At 45.0% G+C, this 19,313-nt stretch overlaps 1 protein-coding gene across 2 annotated transcripts in view; it reads left to right on the top strand.

Moving 5' to 3' along the window:
• phip (PHIP subunit of CUL4-Ring ligase complex) overlaps positions 1-19,313 on the top strand; it is a 54,063-nt gene that overhangs the window by 25,602 nt on the left and 9,148 nt on the right. For both annotated transcript variants that reach the window (XM_086167633.1, XM_086167634.1), the window contains 19 exons: positions 807-935; positions 2,415-2,640; positions 3,835-3,981; positions 4,082-4,265; positions 4,370-4,472; positions 6,893-7,030; positions 8,667-8,764; positions 8,881-9,088; positions 9,500-9,610; positions 10,981-11,088; positions 11,792-11,916; positions 13,527-13,609; positions 13,695-13,806; positions 15,071-15,132; positions 15,249-15,404; positions 16,974-17,094; positions 17,184-17,309; positions 19,029-19,104; positions 19,247-19,306. In XM_086167633.1, the coding sequence (XP_086023759.1) occupies positions 807-935; positions 2,415-2,640; positions 3,835-3,981; positions 4,082-4,265; positions 4,370-4,472; positions 6,893-7,030; positions 8,667-8,764; positions 8,881-9,088; positions 9,500-9,610; positions 10,981-11,088; positions 11,792-11,916; positions 13,527-13,609; positions 13,695-13,806; positions 15,071-15,132; positions 15,249-15,404; positions 16,974-17,094; positions 17,184-17,309; positions 19,029-19,104; positions 19,247-19,306 (2,373 nt within the window). The remainder of the gene's footprint in view (positions 1-806; positions 936-2,414; positions 2,641-3,834; positions 3,982-4,081; positions 4,266-4,369; positions 4,473-6,892; positions 7,031-8,666; positions 8,765-8,880; positions 9,089-9,499; positions 9,611-10,980; positions 11,089-11,791; positions 11,917-13,526; positions 13,610-13,694; positions 13,807-15,070; positions 15,133-15,248; positions 15,405-16,973; positions 17,095-17,183; positions 17,310-19,028; positions 19,105-19,246; positions 19,307-19,313) is intronic.

Raw genomic sequence — 19,313 nt, 5'->3', positions numbered from 1 at the left:
GAGATCACCGAGGAGACAGACACGCAAACACGGCTGCATCTAGTAATCTAGCGTGTTAATCATTAAAGCTGCCGGTTTGGTATCCATGGTAACCATGCCGTCGCAAGCCTCCGGAATCCAGTCGGTCGGGCAATAAAAGGAACTGATCACGGCCGTTGTTGGGAACGCCGCTGTCCACGAGACCACTAAAATAAACCAAGACTGATGTCAAACAGACTGCAAAAACTGATATTAATCCTCGTGAAGTAGCTGTTAGGTTTAGCAAACCATAATTTCCAGACAATTGAGCACACCTGAATATAAGCTGCACCGGCTGAAAGTAACTAAATATATATGTGTACATTTATAAGCCGAAGGCGTCCACGTGGTAACATAAGATATTTACACAAACATTTTTTTTTACTTTTAATTAAATTCATACTGGATAACATCCACAAATACATTCTGGACAGTGGCTGTAACATGGCCGATGCAAAAGATGAAGAATAAATAAGACAAGGAAAAGTCCATCCCTGCATCCATTTTCTTTGTCTTCTAGCTGATGGCTATCTCGGTCTTCCTCCTGCGCACTAAAAACATTAAAGTCGTCTTTTTCGGTGTCGGAATTGAACGGCCTCAGAATTTCACGCTCATTTCATCGGCCCCATGTGACCGGGCTAAATGTTTTGGTGGCTTGAGGCCTTGTTGTTTACGCCGCAGTGTTGAAAGCATGTGGAAAAAAAGTAGCGACTTATAGTCCGGAAATTACGGCGGTTTTCCTCAAGACGTACCGAATCATCTTCATCTCCCATCCGTCTTGTTGACAGATCGAGGGCCAGGGCCACGGAGCGCTGTTCGACTGCAAATGCAGCCCGGACGGCCAGCACTTCGCCGCGACCGACTCCCACGGACACTTGCTCATCTTCGGCTTCGGCTCCAGCAGCAAGTATGACAAGGTAAACCCGGCCGGGACGTTTCTGTTCATGCGTTTTATCTGTAATGACAAATGCCCGAGACACCTGACTCCCTCGGGGGTGAAAATTCGGTCGGTAAGTTGGGACTCCCGTGCATGGCTGTCTCAACTGAAAAACAAGAAAACGCAATTGCGGGATTTGGTCCTGTGTGATCATGATGGGATTTAATTTACTTTTTGGTTAGCCTCAGGCTAGCAGGGTGGCCTGGCTCAGATTGGCATAAAACAATCAGAATTGCATTATGCTGCATTGTGGACAAATATATAATAGTTATAAAAGTTCAAAATAAAACAAACGGTATTGCAAAGAGCTTGTAAAAGGTGTGGCTTCTTTTACGAGCGTCCTGGGTGATGATTGGACGAATCATTCGTCTCTTTCATCACACAGCGAAGCCGGTTGAGAAAGTAGTGACAACCCACTTGCCTATGCTTCTTTGTAAGGATGATAAGGATAATACTTTATTTATTTCCCCTATGGGGAAATTGTCCCTGTGTCATTGTCACAGCAGCGCAACAATGACAATATCATTAAATATGAGTATGAATATAGATAAAAGAGACCATTAAAGATAACAGAAGACCTCCACAAAAAATAGACAGCAAAATGAGCAACAACGGGGATAAAAATATTCAACAGAATGGAAGAAAACATCCGCAACAAGGGTGAGAATAGACGACCAAAACGACAACAAGGATAAGAACAGAAACAATAGTAACATGTAGCCGGGGGTGAAACTGTATCCCAGGCAACCCTTCCTAGATATCTACGCTTCTTTGTTCATGTTGCCTTCTCACGCCCATCGGACCTGAAACCGATGCTCGCTGGTTGAACCGCCTGTCGTGGGTGGCTAGCATGTAGCAAATATAGCAAAATGTATTTGCTCTACCTCCATACCGCTCTCATCTGTGCATTATTTATATGATCTTTTACATTCTCCAAGACACCTTGCATATTTTCATTTTTACTACCCACGGGTATTTCTTTTTACATTTTTGTATTCCACTATATATATTGTGCATATTGAAATTTCTCCACTGTGGGACAATTAAATGCACATTCTTTTCTATTCTTTGTTTATTTGTGTGTGTGTGTGTGTGCGTGTGTATGTATATATATATCCTTTATTGGCATATTTTTTTCTACTATTATTTGCTCACTTTACTGTCTCCACTGTTGACCCTGCCGTCACACTGCCGTGACCATAGAATTTCCCCTTATCTTATCTTTGACCGGCTAAGATAAGACTGGCCAGGTGGATTTTCCCACAGTCTTGTAATAATGCAAATTTATCCGAATTTTTAAACACTCGTGTGTTTCAAATGTGCATGTTTTTGTAAATATAGTACATTTTTTCATCATCACTTACGTTTTGATCTGAGTTGAAACAACACTTTATCGTCAGATGTGTAATCGGATCATCCCTACACACACCTACCTTGTAACCCTCCATCTCGGCCTCAGATCGCGGACCAGATGTTCTTCCACACCGACTACCGGCCGCTGATCCGCGACGCCAACAACTACGTGCTGGACGAGCAGACCCAGCAGGCGCCGCACCTGATGCCCCCTCCCTTCCTGGTGGATGTGGACGGCAACCCCCACCCGCCGAGGTACCAGCGCCTGGTGCCGGGCAGGGAGGGCTGCAGGGACGAGCAGCTGATCCCGCAGATGGGCGTCACTTCCTCAGGTAAAGAGGCCCGAGCGTGCACGGAAGACACCGCACGTCAGCCAGGACGATAAGTGTTTCTCGCTGGAATGCACGTGTCAGACTCAAGGCCAAATGTGGCAGCTGTATGTCTTTTGTGTTACGAGACAGCGTCGGAGCTAAGGATGCTAAAGTTAGCCTCCAGAAAAACAACAAATTGTCCAAGAATTTAAAGCCAAACTAGGATGGCAGCAGAATGTGTTCACCAAAGACACATCCCAAAACACTGCAGCGGTGACAGCTGGCTTTGGAACAGAGAAATTAGTGAACATCATTTGCTTTTACATTTATGCAAATGCATATGTAACATTTTGGATTTGAATGAGTTATTTAACATGGAGTACTTACATTTATTTGACATTACATTTGGTTCCATGTCGTTCCATTTCTACTGTTACCGTTCCATGTGGCTCTTTGAGGGCAACCATGATGCTGATGTGAAAATGAGTTTGAGATCCCTGCTCTTACGAGACACCTCGACAGAGGGGACAGTTGCGTTGTCCAGTTAAAAAAAACCTAAACAAAAGGCATGTTTTTTTTTTCTGAAGTCAAAGTCTGCTTTATTGTCAATTTCTCCGCGTGTACTGAGGAATCGAGAAGACGTTTCTCACAATCCCACAGTGACGTGAAATTGACAATATAATAATAATCGAGTGCAAAGCAGTAAAGTGCATTGTTACATTAAACCCTAAACATTAAACTATGAGGTATGAAGTATAAAGTGCAGTTTGAAATCACAGCTGAGACTTAATGGGGGGGAAAAAGCAGTGGTTGTGAAGCCTGGAGACAGGTAGGGAGGAATTAGCTTCTGCTAAATTAGCTTCACCGTAATAGTATCTTAACAATGAACAGTAAAAACCAAGCGGCTATAAATGTGCGAGGTATTGAGGAACGCAGGGTCAAGGCCTTCACAAGCCTTTATCTACTCATAGACGCTGAACAAAGAGGATGTATCGGTCGCTTCGGTTTTTATCAGCCTTTATTAATCGGTCGACCTTTCGCCTTTGCGTCTGTTTGTGTCGACCGATTCATATCTGAAACGTGGAGGTTGTCTTGACATGCGATTATCACTGAATGTCTCACGGGAGGAATCGTGACAAAATATAAATGGCGCTCTGGAGTTTTGTGCTTCCGAATGTCGCCGTCGGCTGACGGTAAATACACTGGTATCTTCAGGTCTGAACCAGGTGGTCAGCGAGCAGGCGGTGGACGGGCCCAGCCCGCTGGACACCATGATCCAGAGGCTTCAGCAGGAGCAGGACCAAAGACTAGGAACTCATGACCCCGCCGGGTCTGCGGCCGCAAACACCAGAGCCGGCAGAGGTAGGGAACGAAGACGTCCGGGGCTTTGGATGTCTTTTCTCGAACATCTCCCCCTTTTGTGGGATTGAATCGGTCTCGTTTTGACCGCCTCCTCCGTCAGGATCAGTGGGTTCGCCCAACGAGGTTCACTCCCCGCCCAACGTGGGCCTCCGGCGCAGCGGGCAGATCGAAGGCGTCCGCCAGATGCACAGCAACGCCCCTCGTAGTCAGATGGCCACGGAGGGAGACCTGGTGGCCTGGAGCCGCAGGGTGCTGGTGCCGGAGCTGGAAGGTGCCTCCGTCAGGTAACACACACACACACACACACACTTGGAGGAACGGCTTTCTCGGGTGACGGCGTATCCGTGTACAAACACGCCACGGCTTTGTTTGTGCGCTTGCTGTCTAGGAGGCAGGTCACCTGGCGCGAGGCGAAAGGCGAGGAGGAGATCAATATCTACCAGTCTGAGCGGAGGAGACGCACCATTCACTCGCTCCCCAAGGAAAGCAGGGTGAGTGGATGAGTCCCTCACAAAAAGGAGATGTTTACTGATCTTCGCCAAAAACAGTCCGTGATAGATTTCCACATTTGCAAATTTCCGGCTCACTTCATCTACTCGGTTTTCCAGATCGCTGCATTGTGTATAATCACAGTGGCATTCATTCATTTATTTATTCGTTATCCTGCACTGCTGTGATTGGGCGAGAGGCAGGGTTCACCCTGGACCAATCACAGGGCCTCTTATAGAGATGTACCGGATAACCATTCACCCACTCATTGACACGCCGTACAGATTCAAGATTCAAAGTGTTTATTGTCACATATACAGTGTAGAAACATACAGTGAAATTCCTGCTTTGCTGTCCACAGCACATTTCGATATAAATTGAAGAGAAATAATGATAGTGAACATTTTATGAATATTATAAATATTGATAGTGTGGCAGCGCAATAAGACGCTTGAGTACAGCATGCAAGCATATAGAGATACAACCATTCACACTAGTGTTGACGTCCTACAGACATGGAAGCGTTAAACCCCACATTCATTTACTTCTGGGCTCCGATTGGAGGCATGGGTTCGAATCCCTATTTTGGGTGGATGGTAGGAGGTAAGAGCGGTCGTCCTTGGAACCGAACATCCCTGCACATATCCCAGTGCACTGCGGACAGCAAAGTAGGGGTTTCACTGTAAAGGGAAACTCGTTTCTACACTGTACTTGTGACAATAAACGCTTTGAATCTTTGAATCTTTGAATCTTGGTTTGGTTCCCGGCTCCTCCTCGTGTGTCCAAGTGTTGTTCAGCTAGATGCTGAACCCTTAACTGCTCCCCTGGCGCAGCTAGATGGCAGCCAACCGCTCATGGTTCATCCATGATGGGTTAAATGCAAACGATTCCCCACGAGGGATTAAAAGTGTAAGTTATAATTATCATTCAGTCACACATCATTGTTTGCAGATGATGTGTAGCGAGAGCGGGAACAGGTAAAGGAAAATCTAAAGGTGGAGGGATACTCTGGAAAGAAGAGGAATGAAGGTTAGTCGCAGCTAGACAGAATATATTTGTCTGAAAGAGAGGAACCTGGGTGGAACCATGAGGCTACAGGGACATAAATCACATATTTGGCAGACTTACAGCGGAGATGCCAGGACTTCATCCATGCTAAGCATGCACTCTACCACTGAGCTACAAACTACACAAGTAGTTGGACTGTTCAAGGCTCAAGAACTCAGAGCAACAGAGAGTGTGGAAAAGAGGTGAAGAAACCGGTTCGAGAAGGTTGAAAAGGGTGGAGAAAAGTGTCGGGGGTACGATTAGATAGAAGACTGTCAGGTGGAGGAGACAGTGGTGGGAGCAGCCATGCTGAATGGCCTGGAGGGTTCTGCCTTCTGGATTTTATATCAACCTGTCATCTTCAGAGGAAGACATGCCGTCTGCAAAAATCTCTATAATAGAATAGAATATTCCTTTGACCGTCCTACATTTGGGAAATTTCAATTCCCACAGCAGAAAGTGGATAGTTAATAATGTACAAGTAGTAAGATAGATAAATATTACCATGCGATAAAAGACTGTCAGCCAGAATGAAAGGAAAGGTGGAGGAGACACTGGTGAGATGATCTACAAACACTGACGACAAAAAGACAGGAGGCAGAGCTGGAGGTGACCGATGAAGATATGGAGGTTCTCTTTGGGAGGGACCAGGATGGAGAGGATCAGGAAGGAGTCCATCACAGGAACAGCACATGTCAGATGTTTTGGAGAGAAGGTCAGAGAAGCCAGTCAGAGGAGGGATAGTGAGCATATCGGTAGATGGATGCTGGAATTGGAGGTCTAGAGGAAGACCAAAGAGAAGATGGATGGACGTATATGAAGGTAGTTGGTGTTAGAGAGGAGGACCCAGAGAATAGGGTCAGATGGAGAAGGTCGATTTGCTGTGGAGACCCCTGAAGGGAAAAGCCCAAAGGAAAGGGAGAATTCAGTTACACTTCACTCACAAGTCTTATAGAAACACCAGCATTCAGGTCTTCTGTGCTGCAGGATAGTCAGATCCCCTCCAGGTGTATCTCCCTGAGCCTCCTCTGGCCTGGAGATGACAGGAGTCGTCCTCTGCAGATGCTCCACCACCAGAAAACATTTGTCAGGACTCTCCTGTCGCTCCGGATGGAGGAACCCGAGGCGGAGCGATTGTTGTATTTCAGTTAAAGATGGATTCAGTCTGGATTCACAAGGTGTTTCCAGGCCTGACCCTCGTCCTCAGTCACAGGCGGTGTCTCGGCGGAAACCCTGGAGTTCAGATCGGAAATTCGCATTTACGTTCTTCACATTTATCAACCTCGCTTCCCCGTTTTTGTTCCATCACCCCCCACCCCCAGTCATTCCTCCACCGTCCCGGCTCTCTGACGACGTTCCCTTCCTGTCGCCGCAGGTCCACCCGACGTCGGAGTGCGTGGTGGACGAGGCGCGGCGGAGCCAGGGCAACCACGGCTACCAGACGCGTGCCGCCGTGGAGGAGACGAGCCGCCAGAGTGCCGAGGCGGCCGACGACGACGAGAGCACCTCGGAGGTACGTCCATCCTCGCCTTGAATACGGCAAGGTGTAACCATAAGAGCTGGATTTGATTTCTACATGGACTATCACACTATGTCTGTGGAGGCACTCCGTCATCCAGCTCGTGGTGAATTCTTGTCCAAATCTTCTTGTCGTTGCAACTGGACTTGAATTTCTTCACTTGAAGACGTTTGAGCCCTCATCCCAGAGGCTTCTTCACTTCTAATGACCTGCAGGGACTTTCTGGACATACCTGCCAGGGTCGTGGGCGGGTCTGGGTTATGTCGATGGGAGAGTTGATGGTCAGAAGCTAGGTCTAAGGGGGTGGTGATGCTAAGGGGGGTGTCGTTCTAGGGACTAAAGAGCAACTTTTGTGGGATGTTGGATGACCTGGGTTGGAATGTGAAAAGATGAAGCCAAAAGAAGTGAAACCTGTTGGATCTCATAGACTGAGGCTCAGGTGGAAGTTACCAGGGCTGCTTCTGGTGGTGGATCCTTCCTGGTGGTTTGGAGGGTGCAGAGAGTCCTTGTCTGTCTTGGTGTTGATCGAGAGTTTAGTTTGAAATGAAAGGCTCATGAGATTGCATGTGAGTGTGCAAGTCGTGAGCTGAAAAATCAGTGGGACATTTCCAGAAAATTCATTCATTCATTCTCCTTACCGCTCATCCTGCAGTCAGGGTCGCTGGTGCCAAGCTGTCATTGGGCGAGAGGCCGGGTTTAACCCTGGATTGGCCACATATAGAGACATACATGTCATCGGTCAGGGGTGTCCAGACGTTTTGCAAAGAGGGCCATATTTGGTGAGGTGAAAATGTATGAGGGCCATTTTTTGAACCATTATCATTAAATGCAAATTAGCTATTTCATTTTTTTTTTTTTTCATTGCCAAAGGCATACTTTTCATAACACGGAACTCAAATCTTGAGTTTTTACCAAAATCGCTCTGTAAATACCACATTAAATAAGGAAAGGGTCTGTCTGGAGAAAAAAAAAAACAATTAGAAAGATTAAACATATCTAGATTCACTTGAAACATTACATATTATTCATTTGAACAGGAAACATGTGAACAGGAAAATAACACTAACAGTAATTTTATGAGGTGTGCAAAACATCGAGGGCTGTAAAAAAATCAGTGTATTTTCATTATTTCAATTCTAGACTCTGCCAAAAATACGAAATGGAAAACCGGGCTGCCGGACCCAGTTCAAATTTATGATTGATTTTATGACCCAGGCTGTGGGCCGGGGTGAATTTGAACACGGGCCGCATTTGGCCCGCGGACCGGACGTTGGACATGTAGACATCCAAAAATTCCCCCTCTCATTTGTACTCCCTCATCCACAGGTCATAGGGACACACACTCCGTCTCACTCCTTCACTCGTCATAAGAGACGTCCAACCTTTCACTCACTCGGTCACGTTCATGCCTCCTTTTCTAGAATTACCTTCATTGAGATAAAAGTTGAAATCCAGAAGTTGACTTTGCTCAAGATCCCCTCACTTTATTCACCGAACTTGTTTCTGTCGTGACGCCTCACACTGGATTCCCCATTATTTATTTATGGTTTCAAAAGAAATCCTCGTCTTCATTTCAAAAAATCCCGGTAAGCTATTGTGCGCCGGTAAATGAGGGATGCTTGTTTTTCAGGGAGAGGCGGAGGTGCGGCAGATAAATGGACATTCATCGGAGGAGGAGAAGGAGGAGGAGGAGAAAGAACCCTGGCCAGACGACCACAGCAGCTCAAGGTGGGAACACACACACACACACACACACACACACACACACACACACACACACACACACACACAGTATATCATCGAGCACTGCAGGAATGACGTGTGTGTGTTATCCGTTCTCCTAGTGATTACTCCAGCGACTACTCGGACTGGACGGCCGACGCGGGAATCAACCTGGAGCCCCCGAAGAAGAGCGTCAAGGTGAAGAAGAAGAGCAGCGGCTCGGAGGAGGACGGCGAGAAGAAACGGGATCCCAAGAAGGAGAGGAAGAAGGACAAGGCGGACAAAGACGGCGCGTTACCAAAGAAGAAGAAGCCAAAGGAGAAGAGGAAGGTTTGTTGTTCGCGTCGATGCTCTAAGCTATTCCTAGGAATTGAGATGAGATGTATTTCACTGATCCCAGAATTCTGAACTTATTTGGCGGCAGCAGCATATCATACTAAGAGCAGACTTTCAAATAATAATATTCAAATAATTGAAATTATAATATTGAAATACTCAGGATTAAATAAACTAGATTAAGATCTGAGGGTACAAAAAAGGGAGAGTATTATCTAAAAGTGTCAATACACATTTCCGTCATATACAGCAGGAGCACTAATTAGCACTAATATCCTACTGACGCCCTGCAGAATAGGCACATTTAAAATGTAACCGTAAACATCTACTTCCACAAGCAGCTCTTAACAAAAAACATCAGGGCGACAAGATGCTGGCTGAATATTTGTTTTTGTTTGGATGCAGAGGACAGAGTTTCAGGAGCAGGGGATGACCCTGGAGGAGTGGCTGCCCTCCTCCTGGATCACCGACATCGTCCCGCGGAGGTGTCCCTATATCCCGCAGATGGGCGACGAGGTAAAGACTCGTGCACGTGGATTTAAGCGCCGATGCTGAATTCCTCCGAACGCCGATTCTTAGAGAGAAAAATGTGAATTGTCGTGTCGTCGTGTCCGTACGTCCGGCACCCAGCAGAAACGTCTTAGATTCCACGTTTTTTGAATGGAGTTCTGCTGATTGTTAGCCCAAAGCTAACATTTATACTCCCTCCGCCATCTGCCGGCTCGTCCCACCAGATGGATCGGCAATTTGGTCAATGCCCCGAGGTGTTGTTGTCTTTATCACTTGTTGTGTTTCCTCCTCGCGTCCCGACATCAACGCATCCGCCGAGGTCCAAAAGGTTACTACCTCTTAAAACCAGAGGCTACTTATAGCTTGTTTGCTTTTTAAGTATTTATCAGTCTCCGAGGGTCAGCTTTGCATGCTCAGCTGTTATTTTCCAAAGCTGAGTATCAAGTTCTCCAGAGAAAAGGCTTCATGAATACACCAGAACACACAGGCTGACGTCTCACTCTGAGACGCCGACGTTTGAGCCGACATTCACGCATTATTATGTGTTTTATGAGTTTCCCATTCGAGTTGCGAGAATTAATTGGTTTTTTTAACTGTTCGATTTGTCAACCGGGCGGCGTTTAAAAAGAATATAATGTCCAATAACAGTCAGTTCGCACATTCGTACGCGTCAGTACTGTTTTGTGTCTGTGAGTCATCTATGGCCGCGCTGCTTTGCTGGCCGTCTGAACAAAACAAAGACGATTAAGGGCGCCGGGGGGGAAGCGTCGCTCACAGTTTTATGCCGTTTTATGGCCGAAGTAACGATTCCGTTAATTAAAAATAATTGACAGTGGAAAGCGGAGATGTATCTCGGTGTTGCTGCTTGATCGGGGAGCTCTGTGAATTAATACCTTTCTTGGTCTGATATTGTCACCTTTCAGTTGACAGTAAATAAAATGAGTGGAAATATAATGGTCTGCTGTGAGGCGTTAATTAGCATTGGAGTCTGAGAGATATAGTTAAATTGCATGCCAGCCGTGTTTTTAACAAATTAGCGAATTTCCATAATACCATTTAGAGTGGTGAGTTTATTTCTGGTTGAAATACCACAATCTAAACGGCAATATATACACATTAAATATTATCATAAATAAACAAGCAACAGTGATTCATATTACATTACATTCATTATCCACATTACTTTCATTAATAATAATATTACTAAATATGTTGTGAATCTATTAAGCTTGTCACAGGTGTTCATTTCTGTTTTTTAACCCCTTTAATAGATATGCATAATGTTTTACATTTATCCGTGCCTTGAGGCAACGTTCTTCCAGCGAGCGTGAAGCGGTAAAATGATTAATAACCGTGATGTGTTTGTGCCGGCGCAGGTGTACTACTTCAGACAGGGCCACGAGGCCTACGTGGAGATGGCCAAACAGAAGAAGATCTACAGCATCAATCCTAAGAAGCAGCCGTGGCACAAGATGGAGTTGAGGGTAAGCGTGCGCTCGCTGCTCTTTAGCGGCGGCGTTGGATAATACGCCTTCTTTTTGGAAAGCAATTGAGCCCGGTGATGTTCAAGAACACACGTTTTCAGCCTCTAACATCAGTTCAATTCTATTTGATGATGGGAATAAATAATATTGTTGTTGCTAACTTCACTCACCCTCCTTCATTGGAACTATTAAGTAGCACTAGTTTGTACCTTAAACTGAGCCAACACTTCAGGAAAATATATCATTGTGTTCAAGAAACCTGATTCATGTTTTATTTGCTTTAGTTTTTCAGATTTTAATGTCACACATTGAGTCTGGAAACATGTTTCCCTGCATAGTGAAATTATTTTGCTGTCCAGGGTGAAGCCAGATAGGTAGCAAAAAAAAAACAATAAATAATAAGCATGTTATTGAAACAAGATGTAAACAGGTCAGAGAGATATAAACAGTATTCACACGACGTGCAAGTTGAAAGGAGAAGCGCAAATTGAAATGTAAACAGTTGTGTTTATGGGCTGTGCAAGTTGAGGAAGTGCAGATTGACACGTTCAAGGTGGACTGCAGCTTTGAGTGTGCAAACTCACAAAGTGCATGTGTGACACAGACACTAGCATTAGAAAAACTTCAATTTGAATAGATTTCTTCTCCGCGGTTTATTTCCCACCCCGTCGAATGACCTGTGTTACTTCCTTGATGCACTCAGGAGCAAGAGCTGATGAAGATTGTGGGCATTAAATACGAGGTGGGTTTGCCCACGCTGTGCTGCCTGAAGCTCTCCTTCCTGGACCCGGACACCGGCAAGCTCACCGGGGGATCCTTCTCCATGAAGTGAGTTTTTCCAACCGTAAAATGAGACGATTGAAATCTCGCAACCTGTCCTCCTCGTGTTATTCATAAAGGCGGCGGAAGTTTCCCCCTAAATAACGATTTCCTATCTTGACACACTGCTAATAAAGTCTGAATCTCACTTACACTATACGGCTCACCTGCCTTGACTCGCATATGAACTTAAGTGACATCCCATTCCTAATCCATAGGGTTCAATATGACGTGGCTAGCTTTGCAGCTAGAACAGCTTCAGCTCTTCCAGGAAGGCTGTCCACAAAGTTCAGGAGTGTGTTGGTGGGAAGTTTTGAGCATTCTTCCAGACGAGAAGAATGCTCTCTTTTGCGATATAGACTACATTTCCAATGTAGTGTTTTTTTTGTGTTTTTTTTGTGTGTGACTGCTTTCTTGTGTTGAGCGATCATAAAACCCCTGCAAAGAGACACTAAGTGAGGCACGCAGTTCTCCTGCCTCACGATAGGGGGCGCTGGTGATCCCAGGGACTCCTCGGTTGCACAATCCAGTGACAGCAAGCTAGAGTTAGCAAGTCAAGCGAGCATTCTTCCAGACAAAAAGGCCTGGCTCTCCGTCTCTGCTAATTCATCCACAAAGTGTTCTATGGGGTCGAGGTCTAGACTCTGTGCAGGACAGTCAAATTCTTCCATGTCTTTATGGAGCTTGCTTTGTGCACTGGTGCACAGTCATGCTGGAAAAGGAAGGTTCCAGCTCCAAACCGTTCCCGTGGAATTGTCCAACATGTCTTTGAATCCTGAAGATTTCAGAGTTCCTTTCACCGGAACCAAGGGGCCAAAAACAAGGCCGCACCATAATCCCCCCTCCACCAAACTTCACACTTGGCACAATGCAGTCAGACAAGTGGCGTTTTCCCGGTGACCGCCAAACCCAGACTCGTCCATCAGATCGCTAGATGGAGAGGCATGATTGGTCACTCCAGAGAAGGCGTCTCCACTACTCTGGAGTCCAGTGTCGGTGCTTTACACCACTGCATCCCACGCTTTGCATTGCACTTGTGGTTTGGATGCAGCTGCTCGGCCATGGAAAGCCGTTCTATGAAACTCTCTGCACACTGTTCTTCAGCTTCTCTGAAGGCCTCGTGAAGTTTGGAGGTCTGTAGCCATTGACTCTGCAGAAAGATGGCCAACTCTTGGCAGAATGAGCCTCAACATCCGCTGACCTCTGTTGGTTTACATGTCCTGACACTTCATGGCTGAGTCGCTGTCGTTCCCAAACACTTCCAAGTTCTTCTAATCCAGCTGACAGTTGACTGGAATATTTAGGAGCGACTGGATTTGTTGCAGAGGTGCATCCTATCACAGCTCCACACTGGAATTCCCTGAGCTCCTGAGAGACACCCATTCTTCCACAAATGTTTATAAAAACAGTCTGCATGCAGAGGTGCTTGATTGTACACACCTGTGGCCATGGAAGTGATTGGATTCCGTTTTTTTGGACATGTGAGGGAATACTTTTGGCCATATTTGGGCATATTTGGAAGTGTATTTCTACCTCAAACAAGATAATCCAGACGGTGCAAACGGCTTGCATTGTTTCCCCGGGATCAGAATTGTCCCGTGTTTCTCCCGACGCTGCAGGTACCACGACATGCCCGACGTCATCGACTTCCTGGTGTTGCGGCAGCAGTTCGACAACGCCAGGAAGAGGCAGTGGAGCATAGGTGGGCCGGCTTCGTCAGAGATCAAATCCGAGCCCGATGCGTTTCGCAGCTGACAAGATGTGGCCGTCGTGTGACGTGTGCGCAGGTGACAGATTCCGCTCGGTGATCGACGACGCCTGGTGGTTCGGGACCATCGAGAGCCAGGAGCCCTACCAGCTCCAGTACCCCGACAGCCTGTTCCAGTGCTACAACGTCTGGTAAGCGACCAAACTCACACTTAACGTTCCAGCGCCGTTACGGTTTTAACGATCTCATTGCCAAGTGATGACAAATGCAACAAGCCCAGAAACAGATGTGTTTCATCAACCTGCATCAACTTAAATCTTGAGAGCAAACATGAAGAGGACAATAGGAGTGTCAGAGGACCAACTAAAATGACCTCTTGTATTATTATATATTATTATAAATAGGACAGTAGTCGTTTAACCCCGGGGGTTTACGTCCCAGAACCGGCCCGGAAAGAAGCGACCACATTTTTATTGTATTATTCATATATATTTCAAAGCCTTCTCACCCTCCCCTTACCCCTATTAACCTTCCCCGTCCTCTTATAAACTCTAAAACGGGTAATAATTGCAGCTCAGTTCCAAACGGAGAAGGCAAGATGCTGATTGGGTGCGATGCGCTGGAGGTATAAAGAAAGATGATACCGTGGCTGAGTCAGTCAGAGCCCAGGATACAGAACACCATGTTCGGGTCGGTCACCACCCTGGAAAATGCTTATTTGACTATAAAAATACTGAAATAATAAATATCTAAAAATACATATATACCTCCAAAACCCATGATTAAAAATCTGTTTGTTTTTAATCCACGATACAATTTTATATCGCAGATTTTTCACAAAATTGCAGGTTTTCACAATTTTTCAGTGAGACCACGGCAAGAGACGCTAACTGTGATTTCAATGCCAGGATCTGTTCGCTGCTAATAGAACTGTTTCCAAGAACTGTTCATCCCAGGAAGTCGCCTCCTGCAGGGGGAACTTTTTACTTTTTCATTCCAATGGGTAGTTGGAGACCGCGGCAGGGACAAGTGCATCTGAAGCTCCACACTCAAAAACAGGCCGCTGAAGAAGATGAAGCGACAACATTGAGGTGGAAGCTGTCATAGCATTCATGGAATTATAACATGGACTATCATATTGGTGGAAGTGTTTTTTTTTTTTTTTTTTTTCTTCTCCCTGCACCGTGTGAAGAACCCTGTTAGCCGTTAGCTAACTCCACACTTACTTTGGTCCAAAATGTTGATGTTCTTCTGCAAGCCTTGGAAACCCCTCTCTGTGACATGGAAGACCAGAAGTCAGTCCATTTTTCACTGCTTCTGCCAAATCTGATATCGGGATTGTTTTGTCTCTCCTTTGTCACACATCATTTGAAAAGGCCACTTTTTTCCAAAACAAAATCTGCACAAAAACTTCCAAAAACACAAGTCATATTATGGATCTTGTTTCCCATCTAGCTGGGATAACGGAGACACGGAGAAGATGAGTCCCTGGGACATGGAGCTCATCCCTGATGATGGTGAGTCCCGGTAATATGACACACACACACACACACACACACACACACCTGTGTCAGACCCTATCACCAGGTCAAATGCAACCCTTTAAGACTTTCTCCCTCTTTTTTGTGTAAAGCCACGTTCCCGGACGAGCTGGGCACCAGCGTCCCGCTGACGGAGGACGAGCAGAAGGACCTTCTGTACGTCCCTCTGGACGGAGAGTGGGGCTGCCGCACCCGGGCCGAGGAGTGCGAACGCATCATCAAAGCTATCGACCAGCTCTGCACGCTCGGTAGGACGCAACCATCTTCTTCTTCTTCTTCTTCTTCTTCTTTCGGCTTTTCCCTTCAGGGGTCGCCACAGCGAGTCAACTTTCTCCATCTAACCCTATTCTCTGGATCCTCCTCTCATGTGAATGATAATAAGAAGAAATAAGAACAACTTTATTTTGTGCCAGTTACAAGAAAAATACAACAATAATAAATAATAGTAGAAAATTGTATAAACAGTAAAAAAAAAAAAAAAAGAAATACAAATCAACTATAAAGTGTCTTAAGTAACAGTTAGACAATTCATATTTCATTATATTTCTTATTCTTCCTTCTTTCTACTTTATCTCTTACTGTTATGTTTTTGTACTTGAAACTCTGGCACAACAATTTCCTTCGGGATTAATAAAGTTGTTCTCATCTCATCTAACAAATGAAAACTATAAAGTGTCCTAAGGTCTTAAGTAACAAGTGAAAGATAAGAAGTGCACAAGAGTATGAAAAAAAAATGTTGTACATGTAGGTGTTTTGAAATATTAGACAGTTATGAACAGATAAATTATTCCAATTTACGGTAAGTGGGTGAGATTTTTTTTTTTCTTTTTAAGGTTTTAAATACGTCATATCAAGGTATATCGCTACATAAACATAAAATTGATTAAGCAGAAAATGGAAAATGTCTCAAAAATCTTCTATAATTACAGATTAACCCGGCACAGGTTTCCAAAATATGGAAAAAAAAACAAGAAATTCAACATTGGAATGGGTTTATTTAAAAAAAAAAAAAAAAAAAACACGAATGCATGAAATTTGCAAGAAATTAATAAAAAATGAAATGCAGACACAGTGGAACAACAAGTGAATCAACTTGGGAGTTTTCTGAGATACAAACCGTCACTCAGTGGATTTTTTCCCTTTGTGATACGAGCCCAGATCTGAGTTAGTAGCGATCAGGATGAGCGAAAAATAACGAATACTGATGAAAAATCCTTTAAATGAAGGAACGAACGTTTGATTTCCTCAAATACAACACGTCGGACGTATCAGCCACATTAGCCGAAAAGCGTCCGAACGAGAGCACGAGTCACAAGCCTGAGCTCATTGGCGTCGGTCTTACGGGAAGGAGGCACTCCCACAGCCTTCGCCCGGATTCCCGTTACGTGGCGTGATGTCACACTAGATACACTTTGTGGGCAAACCCCGGCCTGAAGGCTCCCTCTAGTGACGCGCGGTGACCCGCTGCACGCCCAATCCATCTAGCGCTCTTCTGCTTTCTCCTTTCAAACGTGCCTGCCGCTGCTAAAACAAGAATGAAAAAAGAATAAACACAGTAGCTGGAAGTAAATCCCACTAAATTAGCACGGCGTTCTCACAGAATCCACCGGTTTCTTCAGGGAAAATGTGTGTTTTCTTGCAGACTTTAAAACAACTTCACCTGCACCCTGACAGACAAAAGAAATTATTCTAACATCTGGAATATGGATCACCATCATGTACTTTGGCACAACGTGCTGACTGATATATTGATCGGGCTCCGATTCTTTCACTTCCTGTCTGATGATTCTCACTTCCTCTGTGCTCGCCGTCTGCAGATGTGGCGGCGCCGTTTGCCTTTCCGGTGGATCTGCAGGCGTATCCCACCTACTGCACGGTGGTGGCCTACGTCACCGACCTCAGCACCATCCGCCAGCGGCTCGTCAACCGCTTCTACAGGTACCTAACCGGGACCGTGCGCAAAATGAGTGTGTGTGTGTGTGTGTCTGTGTGTAAGGCTTAACGTGCACGTACGCCTCCACCCGCAGACGCCTGTCCTCTCTGATGTGGGAGGTTCGCTACATCGAGCACAACGCGCAGACGTTCAACGAGCCCGGGTCATTCATCGTCACCACGGCCAAGTTTGTCTCTGACCTCATGCTGCAGTTCATCAAGTGAGCACCGTGTGTGTGTGTGTGTGTGTGTGTGTGTGTGTGTGTGTGTGTGTGTGTGTGTGTGTGTGTGTGTGTGTGTGTGTGTGTGTGTGTTCTTTGGGGGGAAAGTCAGCCACTTGCATTTCTTTGTTTTCTTGTCCCATTCAGATCCAGTCAACTAAATACCACGACATATTCACCTATGTGTTTTGCAGAATTCTGCATGATGGCGTTATTTGGGGATTATACAAAATTCGTAAATATACTGCTCAAAAAAATAAAGGGAACACTTGAACAACACAATGTAACTCCAAGTCAATCACACTTGTGTGAAATCATAGTGTCCACTCAGGAAGCAACACAGATTCATTTGGACTTGTTTTAAGGACATTACATCAAAGTTGGATCAGCCTGGAGTTTGTTTTTACACTTTAATTTTGAGTGTGATTCCTAATCCAGACCTCCATGGGTTGATACAATTGATTTCCATTGATCATTTTTGTGTGATTTTGTTGTCAGCACATTCAACTGTGTAAAGAGCAAAGTATTTCAAAAGAATATTTCATTCATTTAGATCTAGGATGTGTTTCTTAAGTGTTCCCTTTATTTTTTTGAGCAGTGTATTTATTGGAGCCTTGACTTGCACGCATGAACATAGGGGTTTTCCGATATAGGAGTTTGAAGGGAGCAGAATGAGCGTTTAACACCGACATGACTGCTGCTGTCCGTGAAGTGGCGTTCAGAAACCGTGACACGCCGGCCGCCGCTAGGTAGTCCAGAGGAAATGATGGAAAAACACAAGCGAGGTGTGTGTGTTGTAGACTGGACAGATGGAGAAGTTGTTATTGGTGTGATTCTGTGAGCGAGAGCATCATCTGTGAGAAGGCAGGAGATATTTACAGGGATTCGGTGCAGCAGACGGCGGGAACGTCAACAGACGGGGCGTCGGAAGAGTCGTTCAAAGCCGGTCGGGGACGGTTTGATGGTTTTAAAAGGAGGAGCGGCGTTCACTCTGTCCAACAATGAAGTTTAGACATCAAGTTTAGCAAAGTTTGCAAAAGATATTTAGCAATACGATGCAGCATTAAGTGTGTAGCCAGTAAGTTAAGTTAAGCGATAGAGCCGCAAATGAAACAATCTTCAAGGTAAATACACTTAAATAACTATATAAAACCAGATTATTCCTTTACATTCTCTTTTGTGAAGTATTATTATTTCTTTAAACATTATTTGTTGTTTACAAAGAACATTTTTCATATTTTAAAGCGCGTAAAAAAACTAGGGTCTGGAACAGATTGATAGCACTTCAAGTCATTCAATTTAATTTAATATTCAAGCAAAATCAGTTACAAGCTCAGTCACAAGGTGTGTGTTTGTGTGTGCGTGCGTGTGTGTTTTTCTTTTTGAAACTTGAAACTAGTCCATGTCGTTAGTTATTAGTAATTTGTGACTCATGATATCTTTGTCTGACGCATACATTAAATGACTTCTAAAGGAAGGGGGCTAACAATCCTATTGACGACCATTCATTGTGCTAAGCTAACTAGCAAAGAGAAGGACATCCTTCTAGGTTAAAAAGAGGAAAGATGGCAATTTGACAAATTTTCAGAAATAAAATCCCTGATAAAGTGAAATCCTTTTGGAAACAAAGCTGAAAAATAACATGAATTACATTAGCATTACTTATGGATTAGCATTAGCATTACTTAACGATCTCTGCTCCGTCCTGTGGCCCCCCAGGGACCAAACTCTGACCGACATCATGCCGCTCTACAGGACCATGAAGAAGGCCACCTTCTCCGACTCTGAAGACGAGGTCTGTCTGTTCTTGTGGAAATAGCTCACCACTAGCCGCTGTCGCTTAAAATCACGGGACTGAAATATTGATCACTTCCAAGTTCTAAAGTACATCCTGATTGGATTATGACATTAAAACGAGATTGATCTTTTGCGTTTAGGATGATGAGGAGGACGACGAAGATACCAACACACCTGGGACCTCCACGCGAAACCACAAGGTTGACC

This window comes from Fistularia commersonii, chromosome 20 (assembly GCF_037954325.1).
Source record: "Fistularia commersonii isolate RoL2024-O1a breed Wild chromosome 20, RoL_Fcom_v1.0, whole genome shotgun sequence".
Classification (NCBI taxonomy): Eukaryota; Metazoa; Chordata; class Actinopteri; order Syngnathiformes; family Fistulariidae; genus Fistularia; species Fistularia commersonii.
Note: the sequence above shows the minus strand (reverse complement) of the source record. Positions and strands in the feature narration are given on the sequence as shown.